Source organism: Penicillium canariense, assembly GCF_028826845.1.
Source record: "Penicillium canariense strain IBT 26290 chromosome Unknown utg000002l_segment0_segment0, whole genome shotgun sequence".
Classification (NCBI taxonomy): Eukaryota; Fungi; Ascomycota; class Eurotiomycetes; order Eurotiales; family Aspergillaceae; genus Penicillium; species Penicillium canariense.
In genome coordinates this window covers 3,609,838-3,629,948 of record NW_026622729.1, presented here as the reverse complement: position 1 = coordinate 3,629,948, position 20,111 = coordinate 3,609,838, and the positions used below count along the sequence as shown (strand labels likewise).

At 52.5% G+C, this 20,111-nt stretch overlaps 7 protein-coding genes across 7 annotated transcripts; 1 reads left to right on the top strand and 6 right to left on the bottom strand.

The window, feature by feature from the left end:
- Positions 1-416: 416 nt before the first annotated feature.
- Positions 417-1,811, bottom strand: N7482_004498 (uncharacterized protein; the record flags this gene model as incomplete). The annotated part of the gene is made up of 1 exon (XM_056686623.1): positions 417-1,811. The coding sequence occupies one exon, from the start codon at positions 1,809-1,811 to the stop codon at positions 417-419; it is 1,395 nt and encodes a 464-aa protein (XP_056545365.1).
- Positions 1,812-3,320: 1,509 nt separating this feature from the next.
- Positions 3,321-5,028, bottom strand: N7482_004497 (uncharacterized protein; the record flags this gene model as incomplete). The annotated part of the gene is made up of 2 exons (XM_056686622.1): positions 3,321-4,812; positions 4,874-5,028. 2 exons carry the CDS (start codon positions 5,026-5,028, stop codon positions 3,321-3,323), a joined length of 1,647 nt encoding a protein of 548 aa, XP_056545364.1.
- A 574-nt stretch (positions 5,029-5,602) lies between these two features.
- On the bottom strand, positions 5,603-12,118 carry N7482_004496 (putative ubiquitin-protein ligase E3 component (UBR1); the record flags this gene model as incomplete). Its single annotated transcript, XM_056686621.1, has 2 exons — positions 5,603-5,870; positions 5,931-12,118. The coding sequence occupies 2 exons, from the start codon at positions 12,116-12,118 to the stop codon at positions 5,603-5,605; spliced, it is 6,456 nt and encodes a 2,151-aa protein (XP_056545363.1).
- A 715-nt stretch (positions 12,119-12,833) lies between these two features.
- N7482_004495 (cytochrome b-c1 complex subunit 9) lies at positions 12,834-13,370 on the bottom strand (the record flags this gene model as incomplete). Its single annotated transcript, XM_056686620.1, has 4 exons — positions 12,834-12,890; positions 13,000-13,048; positions 13,113-13,210; positions 13,362-13,370. The coding sequence occupies 4 exons, from the start codon at positions 13,368-13,370 to the stop codon at positions 12,834-12,836; spliced, it is 213 nt and encodes a 70-aa protein (XP_056545362.1).
- A 336-nt stretch (positions 13,371-13,706) lies between these two features.
- N7482_004494 (putative RNA binding protein Pym) lies at positions 13,707-14,333 on the top strand (the record flags this gene model as incomplete). Its single annotated transcript, XM_056686619.1, has 1 exon — positions 13,707-14,333. The coding sequence occupies one exon, from the start codon at positions 13,707-13,709 to the stop codon at positions 14,331-14,333; it is 627 nt and encodes a 208-aa protein (XP_056545361.1).
- Positions 14,334-14,925: 592 nt separating this feature from the next.
- Positions 14,926-16,909, bottom strand: hem14 (oxygen-dependent protoporphyrinogen oxidase; the record flags this gene model as incomplete). The annotated part of the gene is made up of 3 exons (XM_056686618.1): positions 14,926-15,789; positions 15,847-16,536; positions 16,604-16,909. 3 exons carry the CDS (start codon positions 16,907-16,909, stop codon positions 14,926-14,928), a joined length of 1,860 nt encoding a protein of 619 aa, XP_056545360.1.
- Positions 16,910-17,336: 427 nt separating this feature from the next.
- N7482_004492 (mRNA-binding protein NAB2) lies at positions 17,337-18,820 on the bottom strand (the record flags this gene model as incomplete). The annotated part of the gene is made up of 2 exons (XM_056686617.1): positions 17,337-18,366; positions 18,426-18,820. 2 exons carry the CDS (start codon positions 18,818-18,820, stop codon positions 17,337-17,339), a joined length of 1,425 nt encoding a protein of 474 aa, XP_056545359.1.
- Between the last annotated feature and the right edge of the window lie 1,291 nt (positions 18,821-20,111).

The following is a 20,111-nucleotide window of genomic DNA, read 5'->3' as shown; positions in this document are numbered from 1 at the left end:
GCGGCCCCTCATCAGAGGATCGTCATTGTCTTCCATATATCTCCACTACAAGAAAGGTGGCCATCGGCCCCTTCGTCCGGCCTTAAGCCACTTTCAGAAGTGTTGCCTGAAAGGAATGTGTTAGACATCAAAGAACACCAAGTCTAGCCAGCCATGCTGTGTATCATGAGTTTGGGACCGCGTGGTGACCTTCGAAAGACGGAGTTTCTTGATGAGCAAACCCCCTTGCTGAATTGCAGCCAGCGCGTGGTTGCAGTTTGGAAATTCCAAGCTGGCTTGGAATATAATACCCCTGCCATTCCTCTGATTTAGCAACCAAGTGTAGCTATGAATACTCGTAATGAACTATGTCCTTCAGAGAAAGGGGCATATCTAGCATTTTAGAAGTATTCTCTCCCGTAAGCGCTTATTCAACTTCACACCTCCATCCATACTTTTTCGCTCTCCTTTCCCGTGGGTGACGGCCGCGGTGAGGAATCAAGACTTCGTTCTGCGATAACAGTATATTTCTCACCCAAACGTGCGTTCCACCCCTGATCCTCAGGGCCGCCAATATCGAGCTTTTTCGCTCCCATTTCACAAATACAGACCGAATCAAGTGGGATCTCGTGCGCCCAGACAAAGGGGTATTGAGATCGAGACGTTGCAGTTGCGTTCTTGCGCTGGGGTCCAACCTCGTGCTCCTCCGAGACCAACCTAGAAAGCGAGGGAGATTCAGTTGAGATCCCAGGTTGAGTAGCGGTGCTAACGCGCGTTGTCCGCCGTGCCTCATCAACATAGTAGTCCCGGTATCTGGCCAGGAGATCCCGTGCATCGAACTCAAGCCGCTTCGGCGTATTCTTCCCCTTCTTGGTGGATTTCGTCGTGTCGCTAGACTCAATTTTGCGCCGGCCACGGACGTAGATTGTATTCACGAGTGTTGCATGCAGGAGGAGAGGACGTGGTCTTGGCTTGCGAGCCAGAGCAGCAGCGTAGGGATCTTGATTATTTGGAGCAGCAACACCCTCAGTTTCTGAGAGTGGCTTTGGCAGCTCGTCAAGCAGGGCCCTGTCATCACCAACCAAGTCTTCACAGCTCGAGGCTCTTGTTTTCTCCTGGATATCAGGGACAGTCTGTACTCCCTTCTCCCCAGGCAGTCCGTTTTTTGATTCGGCTTGCATAAAGCCAGCCTCGATAAACTTGTCACGTAACATTAGACAAAACGGGTATAATCGGCCCGTGGGGTCAACCGGAGAAGCGTGCAAAACCGTTGCAGCTTTCGCCCTCGGCAAAGCATGCAAGGATTCCAAAGAAACAGAAAACGGTCGCGTGGCCTCTGTTGAGCCAGCGTCAGAGTTCAATTGGAGGGATGAGTCCGCAGAATCTGGAATAAATCTAGAAGAGGGTTTGAGGTCACGCTCTTGTCGTGCTTCATCGGCCACTCGCTCCGCCTCCCGCATCAAGCTCACCAGGTCGAGTGCTTTGAAGAACGCAAGTGCCTCGTCGAGTCGTTCTTTGTTTGTGAGACTCATAACTCCTAAAGTAAGATGCAGGGTCCCGACGGGCCGCACAGCGCCTTCCGGGATGAATGCATGTGAGGCATCTTGCTCCGGTGTCTGATGCTGGCTGTGTCTGAAGTCCGCGAATGGGACTGGCGGGTAAGCAGTTTTGAACGCCGCAATCGACGCTTCGAGCTGCGGAAGCGATGTAGAGTTGACAAGTGGTAAACATAGGAAATGAGTCAGCTGAGGACGTTTCTCAGGCCGTTGCCTTCGCGGCCTCTGCTGCTCCTTCTGCTGGTGTTTTGGCGCGTGCCGTTTGCCTCCAGTCATGGCTGCGTTCGGATGAGTAGAGTACCTTGGGAATTTGCTGAGGAAGGTCAAGGAGGATCGAAAGGGCCTCCACGGCCACTGTGCGCCCATCCGCAGGAGTCTATAGACTTGATGGCGGAGTTGGAAGTTGATGTCATCTGAGCAGTATGGGCGCATCTTGATAGACGGCGATGACGCACGGACCATACGATCTCTCTTGCTGAGTTGCATGCAATGGACGGATCCCACCGACAAAGCACCCTTGAATTTCTCAACACCCGCAACGACTTCGAGTCCATGAAGCTTCCACACAAAACTTAAGAGTGACACAAGTTGTCTTTGACCTTGGTCCCACCCTGAGCAACGCAGGACCGCACCCCCCTAAATAATGATTTCGGGATTATGGATCAGATCTATAGGCATCAGATATGCGAGAAGCTCGAGTGTGCACGGAGTTAGACAACTAGGAAGATAACGAGGTCTCTCCTCAGCATTTGCTAGGAAGGATGTCGGTCATCTTGCCCCCGATCAAGACGGACCGACTCACCAGAAAGGAACGAGCTGAAAGGCAAGAGAGGGAGAGAGAGGCTGCGTATCAGAAGATGCACAACAGAACCGGCAGAGACCTGGTAGATGATACATCTACGTCAGCAAAGCTGAGTAAGGAAACCCAGACGTCCCTCTTCCCTCCTGCCAACCCACGAGTGACCGGCCATCTTACCTGGAAGACAAAGAACTGAATGGCATGAAATGCCAGAGATGTCAAGAGGATATAGCCGCGGAAACCTTCGCAAGCAGACGACAGAAACGTGTCACTGCGTCAGCAAAAAAGGTGAGGAAATCCAGACGCCCTGACTCCAACAAGACCGGCCAACCCACCAAGAAGCAGAACACAGTCCAGCCCAGCGATGTGACCTGTAATCATGAAAGAAAGAGAGCTGTGAGGAGAGAAGTCAGGCCATAATGGACAGATGGATAAGGCATGCAGATATCCGACAAGAAGTGGGTGGGCTTGGGGGAGAAAGGTATTTATGTTTTTCCAGTGGGAAGGTGAAGTGAAATGAGGCATAGTTCCTTCCCGATTAGGAAGTCGCGCAAGCAGTGAACCCGGTACTATTCCCAAGCAGGCGGCCGCGGTGGTCTGGTGGGGGAGAATACTGACAGCATCAGGGGAATGCGCTGTTCTTAGACTTAGTATTACGGCTTTGTAGAGAAGGTGCCCAAAACGACCAGCCAGCGCGAAATATCGTTGGCGGAGCGGAACTATAGTAATTGGTTCATGGGAATGGCATCAAGCAGCGCCCTGTGAGCCGCACTAGTGGTTGACAGGGGCTTGACACGTCACAGTCTGTGAACTCGGATGCTAGAGTCAACACTATGATTTAAGCGATATAGAAGGGACTAAAGGGTATCTAGTGGCTCGAAGACAGACTCGCGGAGAAGGACATCGCGTAGATCCAGTGCAGAAATCGCACCCGTAATACAGAGCGGATGAAAAGACAAGCAGAGACACAGATGGCTTCAACCATGCTACTCAGCATCCTTCTTCTTACGCCCATCAAGCACACGCATCACATCATCTGCACTGTTTTTATCACCCTTCTTCTTCTTGGGCCCACGTTTCCGCTTAGTCGCACCGTGCTGCTTGCCCTCAAACTCCAGCAAGACGCCTTCCTCATCCTCGCCGTCCTCAATGCGGCTACTGCCGAAGCCCATGTCCATATCTGCAGCATCCATGGCGTCGCGCCGCCGAGCTTCCTCGAGGAACTTCTTGTGCCGCAGAGCGGCCTCTGCAGACTCGCCAGAGTCCTCCGAAGGAGAGGTTTGCCGGAGAGCTGCAGCTCGTTTAAGAGCAGCCAGGATTGTGGGATCCTTTGTGAGAGGATTAGAGCGGTCCTCGGGTTCTTCGGGAGCACTGGAGGATGTCCCGGTTGCGAAATAATTGCGTGATCTGGCGGGTTGAGCTTCAGAGCCTTCACTTGGCTTATGGTCCCCTTCGAAGGCGGGAGCTGGACCACGCTCTTCGGAAGGCTTGTCCGTCTTCTCACCCTCTTCATCAGATGAGGAGTCGTCCTCTTGTTCTATGCCGGCGAGGGGGTCGTAGTCGGCCCCAACGCCAGAAAAGATGTCGTCGTCGTCGTCTTCTTGCAGAGCACTGGCTGCAGCCCGGGCAGCAAACTCAGCTGGGATCTCCATACCAAGAGGTTTAGCATCCTTGTCGGGCATGGGCAGAGAAGGAGTGCCACGCGGCTCGTTTGGCTTGTCGAGCCAGCGCACCTTCCGCTTCGTGTTGCCATCAGCATCCGTGATGAGCAGCACCTCTCGGCGGCGGCCATACTCATCTGCCTCGATAAAACGCTTCTTCTGGGGCTTGCCATCACCAAGCTTCTTGAACTTGGAGCTCAGTGTTGACTCGGGCTTCGGGGCGGCTGCAGTCGCAGCCGCAGCTCGACTAGCCTTCAATTCCTTGAGGATCTCATCGCGTGTCCTTGGCCGTGGCGGAGGTGGTGCCATTGTTCCCTTCTTTTTCTCCTTATGCTCTTTGGGTGCTGTTTTGACCTCTTCCTGGCCCTTCTCCTCCATCAGCCGCTCGAACTCCTCATCGGGATCCTCCTCCGCAACAAGGGCCTCTGCTGTTGCGGGCGGAGCTGGCTTCTCGGCCGATTTCGAGACATCCTCACCAGCCCGGATTCGCCTCAGAAGTTCCCAGTCCAGACCCTTTATCATATGTGTGCTTCCCGTGTCACCGCCAACACCGAGCTCTGCGCAGAGCTTGTCGAAGGTCGCCTGATCAATCTGGCCTAATTTCACCATCTCCTCGAGTGCTTTGATCCGTTTTTGCAGGTCATCCTCGTTTTCAGCTTCCGACGAATTGCGAAGCGAGGCACGGTCTTGGTACCCTGTGGGCAGTTTGGTGCCTTTCGGCGCGGCGGAGGATTTGAATCGCTTTGCAGGACGTTGACCGCCATCTTGGCGTTGCTCTGCAAGCTGTCGAGCAAAATCTACACCGGTCACAGAGCGCCTATATAGGAACAGAGAGTCAGTATCAACCGTCTCACAAGTCAAAGGTATTAGAGACGTACGGGGTCATGGGGATGCTCGAGCGCATTCGCGAGCCCAGCACCGCGGGGGTAGCGCCGCCAGATGCTGCATTGCGCGCCGATGCTCCAGGCTTATCTCTGGAGTTGGAGGTCGACGAATTATCGGCAAGTAGTCGCCGGAACTGCTCGTTGTTCATGGCTGCGATTTGGGCTTAGGAATTGCAGCTGTCGACGTCAAAAGGTTGAGATCAAGCAGGTCCGTCTTGGCGCTCGATAAGGTAACCCTTATCGCGCTATCAAAGGTTCGTCCAAAAGATCAAGATACCCAGTCCGGATTACAGTCATTCTAAGGAGATATTCCATTCAAACCAGGCCTGGTGCATGGTCGTATGTTGTTCCCATCGCGCTCACATGGAATCGTGTATCATTCCAAGCCACCTAGACCGTTGGACTCCTCCCCCTCGGGGTGGCGAATGAAGTTTGTTTTTGTTATAGGGAGTTATCGGTAGCTTTGAACCAGTAAGCCCTACGAATTGCTGGATCATGCTAAAGCGAGTGGAATGATGGTATTGAAATCAATAGACCGGACTGATAATGAAATTAAGGTCGATATACATCGACCCCAAAGAAGTACAAGAAGAGATGATGGACTAAAGCAGGAGTAAAAAGCAAGCAAACCTCGGACAGAAATGCACACGCCCATCCGGCTCAATAAATGATTCATCTAGTGCAGCAAACGCAAACAATTCAGCTTCTTATCAATGTCGTTCATTAAATCGTTTCCCATCCGCCGTTGTTGATTTCGGATTCGAGCTTGCGGCTGATGGTGGCGGGAATCGAATGCGACAGCCACACATCGCGCAGGAGTCGGTCGTACCGCTTCTGGTTCAGGATCAGTTGACGGTTGCGGCGCAGGCCGGGGTCGACTTCGCCGTGACGGTCGAGGTAAGGCGCGTAATGCCAGGAGCCGTTATGGTTGTGTAGGTAGAGCACGGTGCATTTGCGAATGTTGATGAAGAGGCCGATGTTCTTGCCGCACCTATTGAGAGATTGTTGTTAGCATTGCCCGATAGATTACTGAGGCGGGAGTGGGTCTTACTTTTGGAGATGCTGGTTGCAGCCGCCCAGCTTGTTGTGCATGCAGCACACTGCCTGCGAGCAGAAGATGTCCCCGCAGAAGAGACAGATACTCGGGTCGCTCAGCTCCTTCTTTGAATTTGGGCAGCGACGCCGGTTGGCCTCCTCAATCAAGCTGTCAAAGTACTTGGGCAGACCGACGAGCTCGAAGATAGCCGGGTGTGGGAGGCTAGGCCACAATCGGTGATCTTCGAACCGAATACCCGAGCGTGAAGCGTTCCAGTGGAAGATCCATCCGGAGATGACGGCATCGAAGGGGCTGTTGGTTTTCCGTGCAGGATTTACGGACGTGAAAATCTCATCAAGTGAAGGTAGGTGGAGAACCTTAGTAAGTCGATCTAGTTCCGGCGCACCGACATCTGTGAAGCCCGTATTTGGGAACTCAACGCCATGCTGCACGTGGAGGAGGATGACAACCTTGCGCAGGAACGTGTGAGCGTAGCTGGAAACAAGGCGTCGTAAGGAGATGATGATTTTCGGAGTAGCAGACTCTTCTCCATCCTTCACGTAGCCGCTCTCAGCAGGGAACGAGGAGCCTTCTGCGCGTCCAACGGAATTGGCCTTGAGTTCCCCAACGATAGAGTCAAAGAAGTGCTTCGTGACACTATATCGCTCATTGGAAAGCTCAGAATCAGCAAAGTCGTCCTCTTCTTCATGTGCAAGTTCTTCCTTCAGACCCAAAGGCCAGAGGATGAAGGTGACAGCAACTTTAACAATCTCGGCCACATAGCACATTTGGATCAAGTGGCGCACATCGATGTGGAGAACAGGCAGCAGAGAAAGCGAGCTTTCTGCCAGGAACACAAAGGTATCCACAGCGAGCAGCGGTTCGATGTTCCTAACATCGTTTAATAGTGGTGTGCCGCTCAAGCAAGGATGCCCAACAAGTAACTGGCATATCTTCTGCCGGTGCATTTCCTGGAACTCGTGCGTGGGCCGGCTTTTTGGGTTGTTGCTTGAGTGTACGCATCCCACAGCTGCGTAAGTTAATGCTGTCTCTGCCAAGACGCGAAGATGGGTCAAGGTCAGGGGTGGAATCTTGTCCAGCAGAGTCGATCCCGGCTCTGACTCAATGCCACGCTGAGCGATTTCGACAGAGGCGATACTGAAACCGAAGCTTCGGATCAGGGAGTCGGTATGCACCAAATCATCATTGACCATCGTATCCGGGCTATTGTTGAAGATAGAGTTGATGTGATTCATCTTGATGGTCTTTTTAAGACGCTTGTAGATCTGGAGAAGCTCTGACATGGGGCTATCCGAGGGAGTCGACACCTGCTGCAGCGGACTTGATGGTGACATCTCTTCGCCGGTAGGGAAAAGGCCTGGCATGGCCATCCGTGGTGCAGATGACATAAAGTGAGAGGCTCCAGTTGACGACGGCAAGGAGGTCATAAGCTGCCCGACCTTGGAGGAGAGTGGTGGCACCAGCGTCTTAGAGAGGTAATCGACAAACATGTCAGAATATGGCTGCTGGTACGCCTTCTCCTTCTCAATCATGAGAACGGGGAAGTTCTGCGACTGATTCAGAGCGTTTTTGAGTCCAGTAGCCATCCACTCATCAAACGACGTGGCAGTGTGCAGTGCACCAGGGTACGACTCCTCCTTGCCCTTCCAGGTGATTGGCAAGAATGCATTGCCCAGGGCTTTGCACAGTGGACACACAAATTCCTTGAGCGTCATATTCTCAGGATGGTGCCGAGCAATCTGTTGACTATGCCGTCTTTGCGTTGCTGTGTAGTAGACATCAAAGCACGAGTAATGCATGATGTGACCGCAGCCAGTCGTCACAGGTCCACGCAGGGTGCTCTTCGGGTTGAAGCCCTTGCTAAGCCCAACCTTTTCGCTGATGACCTCACCCCCAGAGGAGTCAAGTCGGCGAATGGTTGTTCGGTTTTCTCCAGCGACTCCAAAGGGACGAATATCCGCAGAAGACCTATCCAAACTCGTGGGTGTTCTGAGTGCCTCGCGGATCCTGTCAGGGTCTCTGATGTCGGTTTGTCGCAGGATGGTGCTATCTTGAATTAAAGCAAATGTACCGTAGAGCCTCGAATCGCTGGTCTCTTCCTGGCACAGAATGCATGTTCCGCTAGGATACTTCCAGAGCTTGGTCTCAGGGGCAGCTTCAGTCTCCGAGTCGAGATCGCTGAAGTCCTCCTCGCCCCAGTCAATATCTCCCTGGCTGTTCAGGAAGTTTTGTTGTTGCTGCTGGAACTGAGCCATCACCCGTGCTTGTCTCTCTAATGCTTGCTTCTTCTTAATCTCCTTCTCATTGTCCAGGTCGATTGCGGGTGAATTTGTATCAATACGATCGAACGGGAACCTGAGGGAAGCAGTTGCCGAAGTGTAGGTCTGGGGGCGCTTCTGCCACAGCCGCTTGAGTATGTGACGTATCTTAGGACCGCATGAAGAAAACTCGTTAGTTATGGAGATCCTTTCCAGGAGACCAACAATGGTCAAGTTGCCCGCTTTGATCTCTCTAGCCTTTGACAAGGCATGCAAGTTGAATGACTGGCTTTGCTCCATCTCCATGTTGCCATCTTCAGAGTTGTCTTCCAGCACTGCAGCGAGGACGAGGTGCAGAATGACTTGAAGGAAAGTCTCCACACGCGTTGGCGGGATGGCAGGAGTGCATTCCTTGAACGAGATGACGTACTCCAGGCATTGGTGGACAAGTTGCGAGAAAAGCATAGTTCCCGTGAAACGTGGCAGATCAGAGAAAACACCAGAGCTAATGGATCGAAGCTTCGGTTCAAAGACAATGTCAGATGCCTTCTTGCCCGTCTTCTTGGCCATCCATTCCTTGTAGATGTTTTCTGCCTCATCTCGTTGGTTCTTGGTGTAGTGTGCGCTATACGGATCCACAAGGTCAAGATACTCAGACTTCAGCTCAAATGTTCCGGAGTCGCTTAGGCCCTCCGGTGGACGGAAGTTTGCGACTTCTTCAAGCACATCTTGGAACATATCCGAGTCAAGCAGCTTGTCACTCAGACGGGTGGACAGGTCGGAGAAAGATAGCGGCTTGAAACACAGGACATGGGCAATATCACGGCTTATGTTTTCCTTGGTAAGGTGGGTGCTGTCATCGATAGCGGTCAAGGAGGTGCGATCCGTCAGCAAAATGACCAGAAGGTGGACGAATTCCTCGGCAACATCGACAATCTGAGAATCCTCGTAGCCAGTACGAGGCATGTAGTTTCGAGACATCCAATCAACCATGCCGAATCGATGAGCAATAGATGCAAGGACTCTGCTGGGATCACAGGTCACCAAGGCTGTCTGCAAAAGGAATATGTCACGGTAGTAGGCAAAGTCCCGGGAGGACACACCGCGGTACTGTGACATCTGGTGGCGAAGGCTTAGACCATTGCGAACCCACATGCCAGCCTTCATCTGAGCAAGCCAGGCACAGACTCTCAGAGGGTAATCAAACATGGTCAATAGCAGATCTTCTGGACCAAGAGCGAGAAGGTTGTCGTCAATCTGCTTATTGTTGGCGACCTTAGTAGCGTGAAGCTCTTCACGAGCACTCTCAGCGGCTTCGAAGAGGACAGTCCGCATGACTTCGCTGCTCACTCCACGACCGCATTCGATCAGCCATGACAAGGTATAGTGAAGTGCATGGTGAAAACTGATTGATCCCTTCTCAACAACAAACTCAACCACACGGTGGCATGGAATCTGCCCAGAGGAACCAACTTCGAAATCAAATGGAGGAAGCGTCTTGAATTTAACTTCCTCCCTGATCTCTGCCTGATCGAAACGCTTTCGCTCCACGCCTGCTGAATGAATGATTGCGGTGATGGTGGTGGTCTTGATTGCCCGCAACAGGTTCTGGCCATTGTCAATCTCCGGATTCCGGAAGGATTCGCAGAATTGTCGACAAAGACGGTTGATTTCTCGCATAAGGATCGATGCACTGATCCAAGCATCTGTCTCGTATTCAACGTGCTCACCAACCGCGCGCACGTTGGGACAAATACCCTGCGAAAGCTTCACGAGGTCTAGGAATTGGGGCAAATACTGTTCTTCAGTCCGTACGCGATGTTGTACATATTCGGACTGGAGGAGGTATCGCAGATCAAGGAAGAAATGGTAAAGACGCCGGTTTGTCACCGAACCGGCATCAAACGCTAGTGTGGCATTCGGGTTGACAGCTTGAGGTTCGCCGACCTGCCTTGTCGTCAAGAATGTATAGAGGATAGCCATCACCTTGGTGAGGAAATTTCCCCGAAGAACGATCTCTTCAGTAATGGAAGGCGTTGTCAGAAGTTGGAGTGAGAGGTTGACAATTGAGTGGTCTGGTTCTCGGTCGGCAATCAGATATAGTTGAGCCAGAGCGGTATACAACGCGGAGAGCCGCAGACCCATAATACGCTTGAATTGAGGTACATTGACCACAGTGCTGATATAAAGATCCCGCAGATCCGTGCGAGTCTTCTTCCAAAGCCTCAAGTCAAAGAGTACCAGCCAGTCTAGGCGGGTACGCTGCCACAAGTCTTCATAAGGCGCGACCGTTTCACCAGCGGCGGGTATGGGAGGCCGCACTTGCCAATGGCCCTCGGTTCTGGCCGGTGGCGGTCGGATCACACCCGACGGGGTCTTCGGGATAGAGACATAACTGTTGGATGCGGATGGCTGGCTGTCAGCCTCACGAGACGACGCCATATCGGACTGATCATGGTGAGCAGGCTGTTCCTCCGTATTTTGTGGCGCTGGCCGAGGAGCTATGGGATGTGCGCGAGTTAGTCCGGCCAAAATGCGCTCAGCTAGTGCAAGTTCTTCGTCGTTGCCCAAGTCCATTACTTCGTCGTCGTCTCCGTCAGCTTCAGCTTGAAGCCGGGCGAGTTCCAGTTCCATATCATCATCTTCGTCATCCGCATCATCGTGCGCTTCGACGTAGTCTTCATCATCATCCTGCTCATTGCCGTCGTCCACGTCTTCGTCCTCGTCCTCGTCAGCGGTCGCGAGGACTATCTGACCGTGCGGAGGCAGAGTGAGCATGATAGTGCGACCGGAAAGTTGGTTCTCCGTCTCTTGGTGGTCATCAATGCCTCTCATACCGATATCCGCGTTATAAGCGCCGCTTCCCTTCTGCCATGGGCTGAGCAGCTCTTCACAAATGATCTGGCGGAAGATTTCGTTGTCCTCCAGAATACTGCAACCAGCAATGTCTGCCAGCCATTCGACTATCGCGCCGCACATTTGCTCACGGAATGTGTCGCGAGCAGACCGCACCGAGACTGTAACCTTGATCTCCTCGATGATTTTAGACACTGCCAGCAGCCGTTGCAGATCCTTTGAATATTTGATCACACTTCGACCAATGTCGTTGGTTTCATGCGCTCGTGCAACACCGAAGCTGTCTCGCTCGCGACAGGCACGTGTGACTTGATGAGCCACATCGCGAATGGTATGCTTTTCGTCATTCCACAGCATAAGAGCGAACTCGGGCTCTTCTTCCTCCTGGTCACCCGCACCATACCAATCTGGGCGCAATCGAGACGCTTCCTCGTCTTGTTTAATGCCTTCAATAGTTTTGGCCAGCCGCAAGTTCTCCGGCGAGCAGGAAATGACATCACAGAAGTAGTCCAGAACACGGGAGATGGTCAATCGAATCGTAGCTACCAACTCCGCTGGGAGCTCGCGCTCCGCCCGTTCTTTGCCCTTCACATTGCCGCTATCGGTGTGTATCGCGCAGAAAAGCGGGAGTCGCCATGCCTCATCATCCCCGCAGTCGCAGCAACCACAGTTACCGGACGACAGCGAAATCTGATACTGATGCCCCGTGTGATCCGACGAGTCGAAGCACCGGCTGCACAGAACACATGTATCATCAGCGGCACAGGTTACGCAGCGGTAGGTCGCCTCTCCCGCACGGAATATGTGCCCGCATCGCTTGCCTCGCGCCGCCTCGCTATACTCGGCTCCTTCGCGAGCACCTTGAGCTTCGGCCAGTTTCCATGATCCTGTGGGCGCGCCATCCGGGAACAGGTGCTGTATGAGCCCCTCGTTATGCCCCACAAGCGACCGGAAGAGAAGCTCTAGCAAGTCCCGTTCCGCCTGCGGCCCATAGCGGTAGTTGTGCTGCGAAGGCAATCGTAAAAGTCCATCGCCGAGGATTCTCTCACATTCCGCGAGCATGTGCATGGCTTGAGCGTCGGTCGCAGGCAGAGGACAGGGTGCCGCTCGGCTATCGCAAGCGTGTGAGGGACGGAGAGCCCGTTGGCGCGTTGAACGGAGTTCGAGGTAGTCAGAATCAGGAGGAGCAAGCGTATCAAATCCGTGAGAGGTATGCAGTCGGGAAAGAGAGTTCGGCGATCTCGATCAGCTTCAAATCCCAGCGTGGGTTGAGTTGTTGAGATATTGCGTTCACTTCTTATTAACAGAAGACCGTAGTGGGGGGAGGAGAGACAGGCGAGTTGTGGATCGATGAGGTCGATACAGGCAGATCGGGCCAGGTCAAGCACGTCACGGATATAGACTGACAGATGAAAGAGATAAGATCAATTTAAGGGGTCTAGAATGAAGAAGAGAGGACAGGAAGGTACAATTCTAAGGAGAAGGAGTTGCCGATGTCGACGATCGAGCATTTTTCGCTATGACATCGGCGGAGCGGTCTCGCTGAAACGCCACTGCGATCCAGGCTCCGGCATCATCGTCATCCACCACCACCTTCACGTCAACAAGGGAAAATTAATGATCGTGTCAAATACAGATTTCCGAATTCTATCGCGTACAATCCCGCAGCTGGATGGAGTAAAATAACAGGGTGATAGCGAGTCCTATCCTCCGCTTTTCCATCACTAAGCCCCCTTAATCACGGTAGATCTATACCGTCGCAACCGAGAGCTCTCCGGCTCCTTTACTCCTCCTCCTCCTCCTGAACCAGGTAGCGGGGCTTAATGTCCTTCCATTGACGCTGTAAGTGAAGGAGAGCAGTTAGCAAGAGCTCCGCTTGGATTCGTGACCGAGCGTTCACCGGTGCGATTCGGGAGACGGGGGAGAGGGATAGGATCAAGACAACATACGCCAGCGTTCCAGGTGTCCCAGACCTTGTTGGAGACGGTGTCGAAGGTACTATTTCAAGAGATTAGGACAGGGCTTTTATACAACAAGAAGAGGCGATCTGAATGTAACGCACAGCTCGAAAGCGAAGGCACCGGCGAAGATGGTGGTCAGGAAGACAGCATTCCTGCGGATGATGGACCTAAAATCGGCAAAAAGGTCCACGGTTAGACTCTAGGCGAGCAATTGTGACCGTCAGATCGGGGTGGGAAGACGTGCTGGTAGATAACGTTGGAGAGCTGTGATGCGAACGAAGTCAGTCAGGAACCTCAATTTGCGGAGCGCAAAGCGCAGAGCGCCTTTCGGCAGGGGAAGAAGGACATACGCCGGCCATTGTGACGGAGGAGTGGGAGGTTGAGTCGAGGACAAGAGGCAGAACGAGACGAGGTTGGAAGTGGAAGGTCGAAGTTCGCGAGGACGAAAAGCACGGGAATTCCCGGCTCGCTGATTGGCCGCCCGCAACACTCCGGGCCTCCCTCCCATTTGCCCATCACTCGTGAACTACCTCCCGCAAGTATTTTACTGTGCAATTGCACTTGTTCGCTCCTGCCGACTTCGGTTTTGGTTGTTTCGACGGGGGCTCGTGTCTCGAGCCTGTCCGTCGCGCGACTGTATAATTTCTAAAATCCTCGCTCTACCCTTCCTCACCCTCGATCGTCCATCAATCACCATGTCCTCCAACATCTCCTCTGCCGGCATTACGACCGACGCCACGACCGGCGAACGCTACATTCCTTCTTCACTTCGTGCTGACGGCTCCAAGCGTCGAGAAATCCGCGTGCGACCGGGATATAAACCCCCAGAGGATGTCGAGCTCTACAAGAACCGTGCGGCCGCAGCGTGGAAAACCCGTGGAAAAGGTGGGGTGCCGGGTGCGGAACCCATGAGCAGCGAAGACGACAAGTCCGCTCAGGCGGCCAGCACAGCCAGCAGCAACAAGAACGCTAAGCGCAGGGAGGCTAAGCGCAAGGCCAAGGAGGCCGAGGGCTCCGAGGCCACTTCTGAGAAAAAGGGAGCTGACTCCGACAACTGGCGCACTCCGGCCACACAGAAGAATGAGCAGCTCGGCGAGGACCATGTCGATCTCGAAGCCGAGAAGGAAAAGAAGGCTCGCAACCTCAAGAAGAAATTGAGACAGGCCCGGGACTTGCGCGACAAGAGGAATGAGGGCGAGGTCCTGCTACCCGAGCAGCTCGAAAAGCTCATCAAAATCCCCGAGCTGGTCCGCCAATTGGAGTCGCTCGGATTTGACTCTAACGGTGACAAGAAGGAAGAAGCTAGTCAGGAGAAGGCCTGAATTATCTATCGTCTATGATTTTTGCCAACACGAGAATATGTTGCGCAAGCCAACCATCCCTCAATCAATAAAGATGCTGTCAAACAAGAACACCTCGATGGACCGCCAGCAGGTTGGCGGCGCCATCCCATCCCACACCTATCTATGGTGATCCCGCCACTCAATCCTACCAAGATGCCTGCACTATGATGTGCCATGCAGTTTTGTCAGCCTTAACCCACGGTCACCATACGACAAAAGGCAATGCCTCCACGCATGACCCACATTGCTTGCTTAAAAAGCAGACAATGTCGCTCAGCTCGATCTTTGCATTAAATCGTTAGAGATGGAAGAAAAGGATCTTTGTTGGTATCATGCCGTGGATTTTCTTAGACAAACCGTGCCTTGAAAATCCGACGTGCGGAGTATGCGTCTCTTATCCCTGAGGTTCTACATTTAGCGTCTAGATTTCAATGCACACTTATGTTACAATCATTTTTAATGTACAATATGACCAAGTAAATCCTGACCCCGCTAGAGAAAAAACTGATCATGAAAGAGAACCGGGCATCCAAGGCGAAGGTTGGGTGAAGGATGAATGATCGTGACTAGTTCAAACACTGGACTCGAACAGCCGCACGGGCGCAGTAGGAATGCCACCTCTTAAGTCCCATCTCCGATAATCCCAGTCCTTCCAGGGGCACCAATCACCAGGACCAGCTTGGAGCTCATGTCGACCAACGCCATAAGTAGCAGCGAGAATCCCCTGTCGGACACAGTCGCCCACGCCGACACCATTATACGAGTTGCCAGCAAGGACAAGCCGGCCGTGGTATTCCTCCTTGGCGGCTAATGACAGCTTGTACATGTTTGTGAGGTGGTCCGGTCTGTACTGCGGAATAGCGTTTTCTTGCAAACGGCTCCGGGCGACTGCCGGGGTATCTGTGATGCCGATATGTCTCTCCAGCATGGTTTGAGCCATGCGCACGGCGGTTTTGTGGTCTGGATAATCCTCCTTTTTCCACCCGTCCCAGTAATGGCCACCGAACATGATCGTGATCTTCGTGCCAGGGGCCGAATCTTGCGACACGGTTTCATATGGAGCCATGGCAGCCTGGCCAACGCTGGATGTTGAGGCAAAGATAACGCCCAGACCACATTCAGGATTTTGCTCGAATGGGATAGAGCGCGGGATTAAGTATCCAAAGCCCTCGACGGGCAGAAGGTTGGGATTCTGGTAATACAAATTGACGACCATTACGGTTGACGCGCTGCTATGCAGCTGAAGACTCGCAAGAGTGTCTGTGACGGGCTTGGAGTGATTCTGCACGTCGAGGTAGTAAGTCCTGCCCACTTGATCCACAACTTCTTCCATGGTGAAGCGGGCCGTAGGGTCCATAATATGGGCCAAAGCCGGCGCAGGAACCGCAGCGATGACATTGTCGTAGGATTGGACGCCATTTGCTTCGGAATCGATCTAGATTAATTATAGCTATGGTTAGCTTGATATAAGGGAGTGGTGGTTAAAATTTACCTTTATTTTGTGGCCAGGATTCTCCGGCCGATCCATGGATTTGATATTTGCGTTGATAATGATATCGACTTTGTTAGATGTGTTCAACGCGTCAACTAAGCTCTCGACAAGCTGCTGTGTTCCTCGCTTGAAGGTAAAGGTGCTAGCCTTCTTGACCACATTGAAAATATCCTCGGAGCGATCTAAAGATTCCGGTGTTTTGGAGATTGCGTCCACGGCCAGGAAATCGTCCATTAGCCTTGTCTTCTTGCCCATCATTGAGTTCATCAGTAGACTGTAGAGGACGCCGCCATCTTCAAGATTGCGGATTCCACCCAAGAGCATTTGCGCACTCAATCGATCAATGTCACCAGCATAGATGCCGTGCATCACTGCTGAAACCAGATTGTCCGCAACTTTGTGATTGAATCGCCGAGAAATGAATTGAGCGACGGACTCATCCCCACCCCATAGCTCTGGCGGTCGCGCGGGTTTGGAATGCTCAAGGAGGATACCTGGCACCAATCCTTCAAATAGTGGTTCATTCATAACGGCCTTGTAAATATTCTGGATATTTTCGGTGATTGAGAGACCTGGGTCTGGCGTGGGCAGCCGGACTAGGTGATCCGGGTAGTAGATGTAACGATTCAACGCCGCGGGGCTTCGCCTGGAGGTAGTGATAAGTTCGTTGAATAGCCCTAGGCTTGAGACCTTATAGACAGGGACAATATCAGCACTTCCAATTCGCGAGGTAGGACGGCCCCCGGAGCACAAGTACCAAATAGAGCAGCGGCAGCGATGCCGGCATGGCACTTCTTAAGGTGCGCGGGCCATACTCGAAGACCACATCTCCACCGTCGACTGGAATCGTCTCAGACTCGAGCCAACCACCCAGGCGTGCTGACTTCTCATACAGCGTGACCTTGGAGCATGTGGGGTCTTGAGCTAGCTGCCAGGCGGCCGTTAGGCCAGTGATGCCGGCGCCGATCACGGCGGCATTGTAGGCGCGTTGTTGGTACCGGGTTGCGGAAACTAACGCCCTGTGAGTGGATCGAAGTCCATTAGAGGCGCACAGTAGCCTCATCTCAACAGAAAGACAATGGGGCTGCAAGGTGTTGTGGAAATGCGGCGATCTCAAAAGTCCCGGGGGAGTCCGCGCCACGACTTACTTAAGCCACTCCAACCCCCGGCATCCGCTGGGCACCTTAGATGTCATACGGTTCTACGGTCTTCACAAAAATTCATGAAAAAAGATCTGGAAATGTCGTGCGAAGCGAAATTTTTTGCGCTCGCGTCCTTCTTTTCATGAATATCAGGGGATATCTATGTACAGGCAGAAATTAGGACCCCAACGTCCTGCTCAAACAAGCAAATGCATAAAGTATGAACGCCCTTCCTAATCACCATTCATCATCACGGATCAGATTGTGTACAATATTACTCCATCGAGGAGCACTCTCTCTCTCTCTCTCGCAGTTAGATCGTTTTGACACCCATCAATTCAGGCGTAGTCACGCGGTAAGCTCCTGGCTTTGCGAACCGTCCGCCGTCTCAGGCTTGATGAGTTCCTCCGTCGCGTCTGCATCCTCAACGAACTTGCGCTCGCTTGTTTGTTTGGAGGTCCAGACCTTATCGCCGAAAGATCCGCGCTGACCTTCAGCGTGCTTGTATGTGCAGCTGGGGTTCATGCAGGGGTTGAATTTGCAGGCGATTTGAACATGGGTAAATTTGCAACCCTCAGTCGTGCAGTCGGCGCCATTACGGCAGAGTGGCATACTGGGATGCTTGAAGTGACAGTGTAGATTAGTGCAGTTCGGGAAGAACCTGCACATCTCTTCGGCTTGGTGGGCAGACTTGACGGCTGGAGACGGGTGGCGACCAGTGCACTTCCGATTCTTGCAAGCGGCACCGAATGAACAGACATCTGCTACATCGATAGATGTACCTTCAGGGGCCACGGGAGACTGGTGGGCAAATGGGCAGTCTTTGCGAGTGCAGCGGAGGTTGAAGCGGCAAATGCTGTCGGTATTGCTTTCATCCTGCTCGCCGTCCATTCCGGTGTCCATGTCGACATCAGCGGCGTCCCCACCCTTATTTCGCTGTTGGGATCCTCCGCGCCCCTGGAAACGTCCACCACGTCGGCCCTGGTGCTCGACACGGTCGAAAAGTGAACGGCCCTGCTGGCCACCATTCTGGAAGGCCGGGTTGACGGCTGGAGGAACGAAGCCAGGCATGAGTTGAGACATCATCCGTGCCTGCTCTTCCAGCATGGACATAATCTGCATTTGATTCTCGGGGCTCATCTGCATGCCCGCATTCATGTTGCCGTACATTCCCGTTCCACCCATGTGTCGACCTCCACGACCTCGGCCACCCTTCATTTGGGTTTGGCCCTGGCCTCCGATGCGCGCATTTCCTTGTTGTCCGCGGACACGATGAAGTGCTCCATCGCCTGCGCGGTCCATGTTGCGGTTGATATGGTTCAGCATTCGTCCTCGGCCACCCTGTCGGCCGTTGCGCATCGCCTTGGGTCCAGTGGGGCTATCAAAGACAATGGTCAGTGAACAAAAATCACCCTTAAAAAGGAATGGCAAACTCACATAGAATCAACCGCATCGCCCATCTCTGCATCAAGTCCGTTCCCTTGCTGAGCGAAATCCTGGCCGATAGCAGACGGCACTTGCTGGGTGGAAGAGTCGTTCGCTGCCGCTGCACCTCCATTCATTTGGTGGTCGAGGATCTCAACTTGTCCAAAAAGCCACCTGGAAAACTCAAGTGCTTGTGTATCACCTTCCTCCAGACCCAGGAAATCGTTAGACAGCTCAGTTGCTAGTTGTTCTTGAGTCTTGCCGTTAACAAGCATCAGGACAATGTATTCAATGAGAGCAGACTCCTGGCCGTCGTCCGTGCTCCAGCCCATTTCCACCAGTTTTGGGCGAACAACGTTGGCGACCGCAGCCGCAAGCGGTGAGTCTTGAGTAATTGTTGGGAGCATTTTGGATAGGGAGTTGTGAGAGGCGATAGATTCAAGTGACAGACTTCGAGAAACGTAAGATAGACGGTTCGTTGCGCCACCCGAACAAAAGCGCTTCGCAAATCGGTTTGGCGCGAGGCAATCAGTTGAGCGCACAATTAAATAAGCGTTCGTTAAAGGGCGAAGATCAAAATTGGTTCACCAGAGTCTGATCAGGCAGCAAGCGAGAGCTGGGTAGGTGAAGTTGACGCGACAACGAGAGCTTCATCAGGCGGTCGAAAATGCGACGAGGCTGGTCATGTGATTATGTATGCAAACAGACCAAACATAACACTTCCCAAAAAGGAATGGTTCCTATTTCTGCCTGTATATCTGCCTTGTTGGATGGAGAATATACTCACCCCTCTCTTTGTAACTTCGCGGCAACAATGGTTCATCACGTCTGAAGCCATAACTAACGGGTTTATACAATCAATATCCTTCTTGTAATCTTATCTTTGAACGCTGTCGATGATTTCTGTCCGCCCGACGTGTTTGCCTCTCAATTTGAACCCGTACATACCTTTCATTTTGCTAGAATATATACTCCTAAGTCCTGTAAAGGCCGGGAGAGCGGCATCGAACTCCTCATAAAGGATCTTATCATCTTTTTTTGTGAGTTTTAAATGCGCTATAAATGCCGCGAAACTCATTTTCATCATCATCCCTATCTTAATAAGGGGAGATAGACAGCAAATACAGCTAGACAGCAGTTCATATTATACGTGAGTTATCTTCATAGATGCTGGATGCTGGATGCCGTCTTGATTAAATCAAAAAGCTAATGGCCGATATCCCTTTTCGCCCGTCTTTCATGTCCGACCTCGAGCTTTGCAGTTTTCGACATATTCCATCATGACAAGTATAGCACACACACACACACACACACACACACAGTGACACACACAAGCGTAAGCCAAGCCGGCTGAGGATAGAAGTTAATCTTCGCACTCCACAGGATCTGTTTCGCTTCAGGTAGAAATCCGGAGATTACATTTTCTCCAATAAGATAGGACAGAGCTGGCGAAAATACAGACAACGCTGTTCTCCATTGCTGGGTTGGCTCTGAGTTGCGCGTAGGATCATACGCTTCGAACGCCTCATTCCAGGCAGCTTTATGATCAATAGTTATCTGCTTCATGGGAGCGATGCATTTATCAGGCATCAGCAGTTGAAGCGCGGCAGAATAGTCATCTGCCTCTCGGAACAAGGCCTGCATAATAATCCGAACAAGAAAGCTTACAACAGCCTGATTTAGCAGGGAAGCCTAGTC